The 11,566-nt window shown below is 45.6% G+C and overlaps 1 protein-coding gene across 1 annotated transcript; it reads left to right on the top strand.

The window, feature by feature from the left end:
- The first annotated feature begins 482 nt into the window (after window positions 1-482).
- On the top strand, window positions 483-7,037 carry FTH1 (ferritin heavy chain 1). Its single transcript, XM_024197943.2, has 4 exons — window positions 483-745; window positions 3,119-3,265; window positions 4,822-4,947; window positions 6,705-7,037. The coding sequence occupies exons 1-4, from the start codon at window positions 635-637 to the stop codon at window positions 6,867-6,869; spliced, it is 549 nt and encodes a 182-aa protein (XP_024053711.1). The 5' UTR covers window positions 483-634; the 3' UTR covers window positions 6,870-7,037.
- The last annotated feature ends 4,529 nt before the right edge of the window (window positions 7,038-11,566 follow it).

The raw sequence follows: 11,566 nt of genomic DNA on the forward strand, positions 1-11,566 counted from the left end.
GCAACAATACCCACACACGTTTTCAAAGCAATTTGTGATCCTTGTAGCGGAGGCATTATAGAAGTGCAAATTATTGTTATTTCTTTATTATTATTATAAAGTGCTACACGCGTGGATGGTCCTTTATGTCATACACATAGTTGGGCCAGATCATCTTCCCAAGCAATGGGATGTATTATTCTGTCATGAATTGAGACAGAGAGAAAAAATGTGTGTGTGTGTGTGTGTGCGCCGGCTGGCTGCTTGCGGGCACGAGGGAGTTCTGAGGGGGGAGGTTGGATAGCCACAGATGGGGCCCGCTGTCCTTGTTGTGTAGCAGAGACACATCCCAACCATGGGCACTCCCAGCAGCAGAACCTGCTGAGTCACGCTGAGCCAGGAGGCCCCACCTCTGCTGCGCCTGCCTCCGCTTGCGCGCGCGGGCTGGGCGTGGCCTTCCCACGCGCTCTACGACGTGGGTATATAAGGCGGCGGCGGGGGCTGCAGTGTTCAGACCACGCGACCCAGACAGACCCGAGCCCCGGAGGTTCCTGCTTCAACAGTGTTTGGACGGAACCGCCGCCGCTCGGACCCCCTCCGACCTTTGTATCCTCTCGGCTCCCGTAGCAGCAGCAGCAACAACAACAGTGGCGCCATGTCTTCGTCTCCATCCCAGGTGCGACAGAACTACAACCAGGACTGCGAGGCGGGCGTCAACCGCCAGATCAACTTGGAGCTCTACGCCTCCTACGTGTACCTCAGCATGGTGAGTGCCGGGTCGAGCAGGGCCGAGCCGAGGGGGGAGGCCGGGCCGGGCCTCGCCTCCTACACGCACCTCAGCGCGGGGAGCGCCGGGGGGACCGGGTCTTTTACAGGCACCTCCCCATGAGGAGCGCCGGGGGGGGGGCACGGTCCGGTCGGGTCAGTACCTCGGCACGGGGGGGCGATGGGCTGGGCCTCTACCAGGCACCTCAGCAGCGTGAGGAGACACCGAGGGTTGAGGGGAGCCCGGGGGGGCAGGGCTGGGCGTTGCGGGGCCGTCCGCGCTCTCGCCTCCTTTGTTGCTCGGCGGGCGGGGCGGGCCCTGCGGGAGAGGGCGGGGGGGGTGTCAGCCTTGCCGGGGGACTCGGCACCGAACGGGCCCCGGGGCGGAGCCGCGTGACGCAGCTGTTCCGGCCCAGTCCCGGGGCTGCCTGGCCCGCAGGGGAGGCGCCTCCTGGCAGAGCCGCGGCGGCGGGCGCGGCCCGTGTTTATCTGCGCGCTGCAGGCAGCGACCCCTGAACTGCCCCGCGGGGCTGTTATCGGCGGCAGCCCGTCCTGGGGCCGGGGCTGGAGCAGAGCCTGCTGGCGAGGCAGCTACCGCCCCTGGGCTGGGTCCCTCGCCCTAGGGCTCTTCTTTCTGGGAGGGGGCTCCTCTTTGTAGGTACATTGTGACTCTCTTTATGTAAAGGATTTTCTCCCTGCTGGTGAGGCCTAGTATTGAGCTTAAGATGGTAGAGCACAGCCCATAAATGTATATTTAACTCCTTAGTAATGGACTCGGACTCTCTGGTCAGAGATGGTCCCTTGAGGTAAAGAGAACTTCAAACTACCTTTGATAGTAGATGGGAGTGTTTGGTGTACATCTGAGGTGCCATATGAATTGCCACAACAGCACTAGAAACTTTCAAGTATCTGCTAATCCAAGTATAATGATTCAGACTTGCTTGGCATTTGAAATAAGAAAAGAGCAGGGTTTTGTACACATTGCTCCCTTCAGTTGTGAATTGACCTCAACTAAGTAGGTGCCTACTGCTCTGTACAAACACTGTAAACAGCAATCCCTTGACCGAAAGAGCTCCCAAACGCTCACCTCTATTTGTTTGCAGTGGCATCAAAGTTCTATTATATTAGTTTTTAGCTTAGCTTTATCACCTGCCCAGTGGCTTATAAAACTAATGTGGCTGTTGCAAGAAAAGTACATGTGTAGAGTGACCCTTAAAGAGCTTCTCAATCAGCTCTGAAGTAGATCACTCTGGTATTTTTCCAAATGTTCCAAATCTCATCATATGTTCAGACTTCAAAAAGCACCAAAGTGTGGTTAAGAAGTTTAAAGAACAGAACATGCTTTTTAACATCTAACTTAGAGAAAACAAGATGTCAGACGAACATAGCACTAGGTCCTGTATAGAGCTCAAAACATAATCCAGTTTAGCAAAAAAAGATAATTTACAAACATGTTCCTTTCTCCAAAAGTGAGACCAGAACTTTCTGCAACTCTCCTTTTTCTTAGCCCCTTTTTTTAAAGCACAAAGAAACATCAGGCCAAAAATTTGTTGGCGCAGAGCTGGCAGTCTCTGCATGGCTCTTCTGAAGCTGTGACATGTCCCAGCTGCTTCTAGGCGGAGGAACAGCCACAGGGGCTCGGTGTGCAGACTCCGTGTGCTGCCTCCATCGTTAGCGCTGGCTCCTCAGCTCCCGTTGGCTGGGAACCAATGGGAGCTGCAGGGGTGGTGCCTGTGGGTGGAGGCAGTGTGCGGAGCTGCCTGGCCGTGCCTCCTGCCTAGGAGCAGCAGGGACTTGTTGCCGCTTGCAGGGAGCTGCCTAGATCTGGTACCCCTAACTCCCTCCCTCCATGGGTAAGTAACTCTTACTTAGCCAGCATTTTTGACTAACTGGCACTCCCCGCATTCCCCCAGCTTGCCAGATAACAGATTTTACTGTAGTAGTGGTGTATAACACAATTCATACATGCTAAACTGATCTCTTCAGTTTCTCTCCCTTTCTACTGTCAGATTTTTAAAGTATGGTGCTCAGAAGGGATACAGTTCAGCGTTTGGGGGGGGGGGGGGTTGTTGAACTATGACTGTATGTGGAGTTAGCAGAAATCTAATTGGCTTCATAATGCAGGTGACAGGGAGAGCAGGGGTGAAATGGCTGGGCATGTGTGTGCACCAAGTCACTCTTAGGAGCACAGGTATCAAGGTGCAGTCTGCTACAGAGTGAAAGTTACTCCATACCCCAAAGCCTGTTAACTTGACAGAGCTACAGAGTGAAGGCAACAGTAGGAATAACAGAATTCAGTTGATTATTGAGATCTGCATTCACAGGCTCCCAGACTGAAGAAGTCTTGATTGTAGTATCTGAATTTTGTTTTCAGTCTTTCTATTTTGACCGGGATGATGTGGCTCTAAAGAACTTTGCCAAGTATTTCCTGCACCAGTCCCATGAGGAACGTGAGCATGCTGAAAAACTCATGAAGCTGCAGAACCAGAGAGGTGGTCGCATCTTTTTGCAGGACATCAAGGTTAGCAGCTGTGCTAAGGAGACCGCTCAAGGGGATGAAGTGTGGTATGGTAACTTCCTCTTCTGGTCTGCTCCCAGGCTGGAAGAGAGGGGCTATGAAAACCAGTATGGGCAAACAAGTCACTAGTAGTGTAACAGTAGGCACATAGATATTTTGTGTATTATAAATTTGTGAATAGGCACTGGGAAAAAAGTTGCAGGGTGGAGATGTGGTAAATGACCATCCATGATAGTTTGATACTGGTACTAGTTTCTCAGTATGTAAGTCTTTCCTGTGATACCACTACACATCTAGTCTAAGATGATGTATTTAGAGCTGGTTCTACGCTGTACAAGAAATAACCACCTTCCCTGCTAGTCTCTTGCAGGTCATATCAACTAGAGCTCTCCCTCAGCCCAGCTTCTGTTTTGTCTTGCAAGTGATGTTAGTCCTCTTAGATTCATGGTTGCCAGGGAAACATGACTATTATGGTGTTTCCAATGGCCTGCTATGCCTTCACTGCAGAATTCCATGGGAGCAGATTAGCTGAGTCTGTAATCAACATATCACTAAGCCAGTCTGGATAATTTTGTATCAGCCATGTGATATAGAAATGACTCTTTAGAGATTCAAAATTCTTAATTGTGAGTCTCAAATATAAAGTGAAAATAATAAAGGCGTTCAGGAGAATCCTGCTAGAAGCAATTGAACTGTTCTGTTTGTCTTTACATATTCCCAGTGCTATAACAGGTGTCTTGAGCATCAGTCTGGTCAGAAGACTGCATGTGTTGCAAGGCCTTTCAGAACACCAGTAATTACTTAACACTACTATCTTCACTTCCTAAATAAAATCAGGGGTCAGGAGCACTGGCGCTTGCATAACAAATATTCTGGTTCTCACTTCCTCACCCCTTCTTTTGGAGACCTGGGTTGGCTTAAAGCAGTGGATTATCTGGCTGAAGACCAGATTGCCCTGTAGTACTGAGCTGCTGGTGAGTCTTCTCATGATACTTAATTTTCAGGCTGCACACTAGGTCACTTTTGCCCATGTATAGAAGCTTCATTTCTTGAAATCTGTTTGGAGCATCAATCCTCTAACTAGATAGTATCTAGGATCTACCTCTACCTAGATAGTAAAGCTGTCATCTGTACATATATGGCCTTATATTAGCAGCTGTCACTAATGTCAGACCTTCTCAAGAGACACCAATAAGATCACTTTGGAGAGATGCTTAGATAATGTGGTGCTAACAAACTTGGATAGATTTGGGACTCTTTAAACAAGGTGAACACTACTGTAGTCTATGCAGAGTGTTTAGTACTACGCTGCTCTGAGGTTATATAGATGCTTGAACTGCACCTCCATACTGCCATTATGGCAAAAACATTCCTAACCATCTGGTAAGATGGACCATAGTTCAGAAAGGTAACTTGCCAAACTTAGACCTTCAAAGTCCAGTGTTTTGGTTCCAATGAGATTCTGTTGAACTGAGTGTTTGTTCTCACTGCCCTGCTGCTGTGCATGACCTCTGATGGCAGCTAAGTTGTGGTTGTGTGCTGTCTCTTTCCTATGTTAGAAACCAGATCGTGATGATTGGGAGAATGGGCTGACAGCAATGGAGTGTGCCTTGCACCTAGAAAAGAATGTGAACCAGTCACTCCTTGATCTGCACAAGCTTGCAACTGACAAGAATGACCCTCACGTAAGTGGAAGCTGAAGCTGTGATTGGAATGTGGTTATGCAAGCCTTTAACGAGAGGGTTGTTGGCCGGGGGGGGGGGGGGGGGGGTCTCTAACCATGCAATCTCAGTAACACAAGCAGGGACTTCCTCAGATTTGGGGGAAGGGGTAGAATTCAGAGTGGAGCATCTTCCTTTGAAGGAGGGCAGCCTGCATCTTAGTCCTTTTACTACAGTTAATATAAACATCCACTCAGTCCTATGAAAAACATTGACAGAACTGATGGGTTGTTGAATTGGCTGATAAAGCACTGTGGTGTGCATGTGGGTGGCATTCGGCTGTCTTGCAATCCTTTTCTCCAGCTGTGTCTTGAGGGAGCTGGCTTGTTCAACAGCAGAGAACCTCTATCTGAACATATTTCTGGAAAGCGGACTGAAAATACTGCTTACTTAGAGTGATAAGCATAACAAGCTCTTCGTTCATATCTCAGTAGCCTGGTGACTGGCTGTGGATTCATTCTGATTCTCCGCTTAATATGACTCTAATAGCTATCTAAGATTCCCATGAAGCTTTGGGCTGCTCTTATGCATGGGAGGTAAAAGTAGCTGTGAATCCTGAATTAATGTCTGAAAACCTGCAGGTCTCCTGTGAATACTACAACTTTATGGAGACTCCTCAAAGCTGGAAACTTAAACAGAATTTGGAGGGGAGTGGGAAGAGGTTGATGACTTGGTGATGCATGAACATGCATTATGAAAATCTTCTGAGATTCAACTGTAGAAATTCAGGGGCAGGCAACAAGATCAGGGGATTGAGTAAATGTACCTAGTTTTCTTAAATGGCTAAAGGCAACTTGAACACTTCCAAGTATTCAAAGGGTGTAAATAGTAAAGGTTAGAAATTTAAATACTACAAGCGGAGGCTTCCATAGCTAGAAATAATTGAAGGAATAAGAGACCAACTCTAGTATAGTCTTGGGCAGTGGTGAAAGCTGCGATATCAGTATAAAACATCCTGATTCCAAAAATGAAACTGGTATTTATCCAGTAAACACATAATCATTTCTGGTATCTAAGGGCTTTTGTGCACAGAGCTGTAATGTGGAGTACAGAGGTGTGATTACTAAAGTACACTGTATTGTGCATTAATTAGTCTGTGTAGACCTTGCTGCTGCACACTAAAGATCTTGTCTGAAACAGCACATGTTAAAGCAAGCTAGGGAACATTATAAAGATTACTGATTACAGTATATATTACTGTAACATGTATAATGCCATACTCATTAAGGTGTATATACAAAGAGCTCCAAAAACCTGGAAGCTTTAGACATACACAACTCCACTTATAAAAAATAAACCCTAAAAATTAAATTAATGAACCCCTGGAAAACAGAAGCCCTATCAGTATACTACTGGGCACTGGGATGTGACTATGTATAGGTGATCTGGGATCTTCCACTTTCAAATAATTTGAGATGTTTTGGTGTGTCTCTGGTAAAAGGCTTTTCTCCTTTGGTGGTTCTAGAGTATAACCCTGTCTCAAGGAGTTTGGGGAGGGGCAGTCCTTTTCTCCCCTTGGAAAGAACCATGTAGGATGAAATCAAACTCCCATGCCTAACAAACTGGCTTAGGAGGCAGTGCCCTGCCCCCTTCCAAATCATACTCTGGAAAGTGCTAGAACCCAAGATCCATTCTTTGATTCTGTCAAGACCTCCCCTTTGGCTGAATAAATAATACTGACATGAGTTAAAACTCTCTCTCTCTCTCCTTCCTTCTTTCAGTTGTGTGACTTCATTGAGACCCACTACCTGGATGAGCAGGTGAAGGCCATCAAACAACTGGGTGACCATGTGACCAACCTGCGCAAGATGGGGGCACCCAAATATGGAATGGCAGAGTACCTCTTTGACAAGCACACCCTGGGGGACAGTGACAATGAGAACTAAAGCCTCAGCATAGGCCACCCATGGGTTTCAGTAGGTCTCCTAGCTTGCCCAGCAGTGCGTGCATGCATCTACTGTTTAGATAATGTCATCCTGTACCAAAAATCACACCTTTGTTTCTTTGTGTTTGAAACACCTTACATCCAATAAAGTGACTTGTTTCAAGTTTTTTCATTTGCCTTGCACTGTAATATGGGAGTGAATCCTACATGTGGAGATTTCACAGCATATTCCTGACTTACTGTGGGATGACCATCTCAGAATGGGGGTCAGCTGTGTGAATACATTAGTGGGGGCACTGACTGTGCACTATTCCTTTGGGTTCACCACAGATCACAGCCTATGACTTAAGTTTACAATGTTAAGCAAGTAGGGGAGGTGTTCCCTACCACTAAGACCGACTGTAGGGATTAGTCCATAAGTATACATGCACTTGGTATATAGAGAAGGCTTAGCTAAAAATTACAGTGGGAAAGATAATCATAAAGGAAGTATCAAAGAAAAACAATCTCTGCTCTCCCACTCAAATGTTTGTGCCCTGACCTCTTTACAGATACCACCCCCAGAAGCTTTGAGAAACACCTCGCATTATTAGCTAGCTTCCTGTGCTGAAAAGGCATGGGGGAGAAAAGCTAGGCACTTGAGTAGAGAATGGAAGAATTGTGGACTAATATTCTTCAGCAGGAGGTTCTCAGGCTGCCTCCAAAGACCACCTTCTGCAGGGAAAGGAGTGCCTTGCTTACAGACAGCTTTCCACCCCCTCCCCCCCCCCCCCCCCCCCAAGCCTGAAGCAAATACTTACCAGCAACTACCCACCACACAACAAAAACAACAACCCAGGAACCAAACCCTGCTACAAACCCCAGTGCCAACTCTGTTCACACATCTATTCAAGGGGCACCATCATAGGACCTAACCACATCAGCCACACCTCCTGGGGCTTGTTCACCTGCATATCTAACAATGTGATATGTGCCAGCAATGCCCCTCTACCATGTACATTGGCCAAACTGGACAGTCTCTACACAAAAGAATAAATAGACACAAATCTGACATCAGGAATCACAACATTTAAAAAAAAAAAAAAAAAAAACACTTCAAGCTCTCTGGTAACTCAATAACACATCAAAATGGCAATTCGTCAACAAAAAAAACCTTAAGACAGACTCCGCTGTGAAGCTGCAGATCTGGAATTAATTTGCAAACTAGATACATACAATATGATGGGGGCTAATTTAGCTACCCTCAGTCAGGAAAAAGATCTTGGAGTCCTTGTAGATAGTTCTCTGAAGATGTCCATGCAGCATGCAGAGGCGGTCAAAAAAGCAAACAGGATGTTAGGAATCATTAAAAGGATAGAGTATAAGACTGAGAATATATTATTGCCGTTATATAAATCAATGGTATGCCCACATCTCAAATACTGTGTACAGATGTGGTCTCATCTCAAAAAGGATGTACTGGCACTGGAAAGGGTTCAGAAAGGAGCAACTAAAATGATTAGGGGTTTGGAACAGGTCCCATATGAGGAGAGATTGAGGAGGCTAGGACTCTTCAGCTTGGAAAAGAGACTAGGGGGATATGATTGAGGTATATAAAATCATGAGTGATGTGGAGAAAGTGGATAAGGAAAAGTTATTTACTTATTCCCATAATACAAGAACTAGGAGTCATCAAATGAATTTAATAGCGCACAGTCAACTTGTGGAACTCCTTACCTGAGGAGGTTGTGAAGGCTAGGACTATAACAGCGTTTAAAAGAGAACTGGATAAATTCATGGTGGTTAAGTCCATTAATGGCTATTAGCCAGGATGGGTAAGGAATGGTGTCCCTAGCCTCTGTTTGTCAGAGGATGGAGATGGATGGCAGGAGAGAGATCACTTGATCATTGCCTGTTAGGTTCACTCCCTCTGGGGCACCTGGTATTGACCACTGTTGGTAGACAGGATACTGGGCTAGATGGACCTTTGGTCTGACCTGGTACGGCCATTCTTATGTTCTGTTCTTAGATACCATTTGTCAAGGCTGTATCCCCACTTTGAACCTTAGGGTACAAATGTAGGGGCCTGCATAAAAACTTCTAAGCTTATCTACCAGCTTAGCTTTGGTCCGCTGCCACCATCACAAGAATTCCCTCCCTGGGAAGCCTTGAGAAACCTTTCACCAATTCCCTGGTGAACACAGATCCAAACCCCCTTGGATCTTAAAACAAGGAGAAATTAACCATCCCCCCTCCTTCCTCCCACCCTCCTTTCACCAACTCCTGGTGAATACAGATCCAAACCCCCTTGGATCTTAAAACAAGGAGAAATCAATCTGGTTCTTAAAAAAGAAGGCTTTTAATTAAAGAAAAAGGTAAAAATCATCTCTGTAAAACCAGTCTGGAAAATACTTTACAGGGTAATCAAACTTAAAGAGCTCAGAGGACCCCCCTCTGTCTTAGGTTCAAAGTACAGCAAACAAAGATACACACTCTGGTAAAAAGGTACATTTACAAGTTGAGAAAACAAAGTAAATCTAAGACGCCTTGCCTGTCTTTTACTTACTAGTTTGAAATAGGAGAGACTTGTTTAGAAAGATGGGGAGAACCTGGATTGATGTCTGGTCCCTCTCAGTCCCAAGAGCGAACCACCCCTTCAAACAAAGAGCACACACAAAAGCCTTTCCCCCCCCAAGATTTGAAAGTATCTTGCCCCCTTATTGGTCCTTCGGGTCAGGTGTCAGCCAGGTTACCCGAGCCTCTTAACCCTTTACAGGTAAAAGGATTTGGAGTCTCTGGCTAGGAGGGATTCCATAGCACTGTACACAGGAGAGCTGCCACCCTTCCCTTTATAGTTATGACACCATCAGATTAGGCCTGAATAAAGACTGGGAGAGGTTGGGTCATTACAAAACCTAAACTTAGTTTCCCCAATACTAATTTCTCCCTACTATTACTCACACCTCCTTGTCAACTGTCGGTAATGGGCCTCTCTCTTACCACTTCAAAAGTTATTTCTCCTCCATTGGTATCCTGCTGTTAATTGATTTATCTCATTAGACTGACTTAACAAATGTTAAAGCACCCCGCATCCTTTGATGTATTTATCCCTGCTTCTGTATCTTTTATTTCATACATCCGATGAAGTGAGTTTTAGCCCATGAAAGCTTATGCCCAAATAAATTGGTTAGTCTCTAAGGTGCCACAAGGACTCCTTGTTTGTTTGGGTTTTTTTTGTTTTGCTGATACAGACTAACACGACTACCACTGAAATCTGTCGTCATACTTCAATTTAGTTTGGATGAAGGGCAAGCAAAGTCAGTGAAAGCTCCTGAGTCTTTGGGATATATAGGGGAAGGGGAAAACACAGTATCCTCTGGAACACCACCACCATTCAGTGTAAACTAAGGAACTGTGCATCTGGGCTGTGGATTCTGAAGCACAATTCTCTCCAAGTATGTACTGCAGAACAATAACTTCTAGAAAATTCATCAGCCCATCTTTACTGTAACTTGCAGTTCAAAGCTGTTCTGAATAACACCTAAAGCTTCTCAAAAGTATTGTGAGTGGTGTCTGAAATGCACCCATTTTGCTAGCTACAGAAAAAAGCTGTTGCAATAAAGGTGTGTGTGTGGGGGGGGGCGGTCTTAAAATGGAAAACCTGCATGAACTAGATTTCTGTGCCTGGGGGCTGTGCTCTTTAGATAAGAGGCTTCTGTCTATTGCTTCTCTTAAAACAGGGCTATGGGCAGGAGAGAGCAGTCATCCCTAACTTCTGTTCACTGATGTGGTTTCTTGAAACTGCAATGAGGAAGTGGAGCATCTGTTTCTTGTGTTTGACCTCAGCTTGTTTTCTTTGTCAGTGTGCTTTAGAATAGGATTCTGACTAAGCCATTTTTCCCTTCAGAATTTTTTTGAAATCTGCCATATAAACTACTTCCTTTTTTTTTTTTAAGATGAGAGCTAACACACTGACTCAAAGCACTTGGATTAATGGGTGTGGGGAGGTAGAGAAGGGGCAAAGTACTTCAGGGGTGGAGGACTGTGTGAGCAATACTACAGCTTTATTATGCTCATCCCCTCTGATTCTAATCCTAGACACATTCAGCTACCTACAGTCTAATGAAATCATCTGCCCCTTGGCTAGTCAGTCCTTTCCTCCTCTCTTTCCTCCCCAAACTTTACCACATTTCTAATGTTTACATATATCCCCTGCACTTGTTATTGGGTCTCTTGTGGCAGACACCAGTAAGGCTGAGTGCTGGTGTGGTTTTGTAACATGGGTCAACATTCCAGGCATATTTAGGAAACAGACTTCTGATTTAATCTGTATCTGCACCCAAGTTGCCAAAATGCTGGTGTCCTATGTTGCTCCATTCTCAGGTACTTGGAATTTATGAAGAATTTTATAAAATCATTTTTTGCTTTAATTGTATAGGTATTCCCACAGGTGTGACACTGAAGTTCCATGAACTGTTCTTGTACACTCTAGTGCATGAGGTTCATTGCTAGTAAACTGGCCCTGGGAACAAGTTCATGCCATCATCCATCAGGTACTGAAGCCCCACCCTTTGGCAGTACATGGCTGGTATGGTTGTATTGCCTCTTTGTAGAAGCTTTATGCATCTTGAGCACCAATATCATTTGGTGTAAAGACACTGCAGTATCCTTAATAGGAGGGTATCTCAGCAGTCAGAAGGAATCAATTGGTCTCTTCAT

This window comes from Terrapene carolina, unplaced genomic scaffold (assembly GCF_002925995.2).
Source record: "Terrapene carolina triunguis isolate 2854851 unplaced genomic scaffold, T_m_triunguis-2.0 Scaffold90, whole genome shotgun sequence".
Lineage (NCBI taxonomy): Eukaryota > Metazoa > Chordata > Testudines > Emydidae > Terrapene > Terrapene triunguis.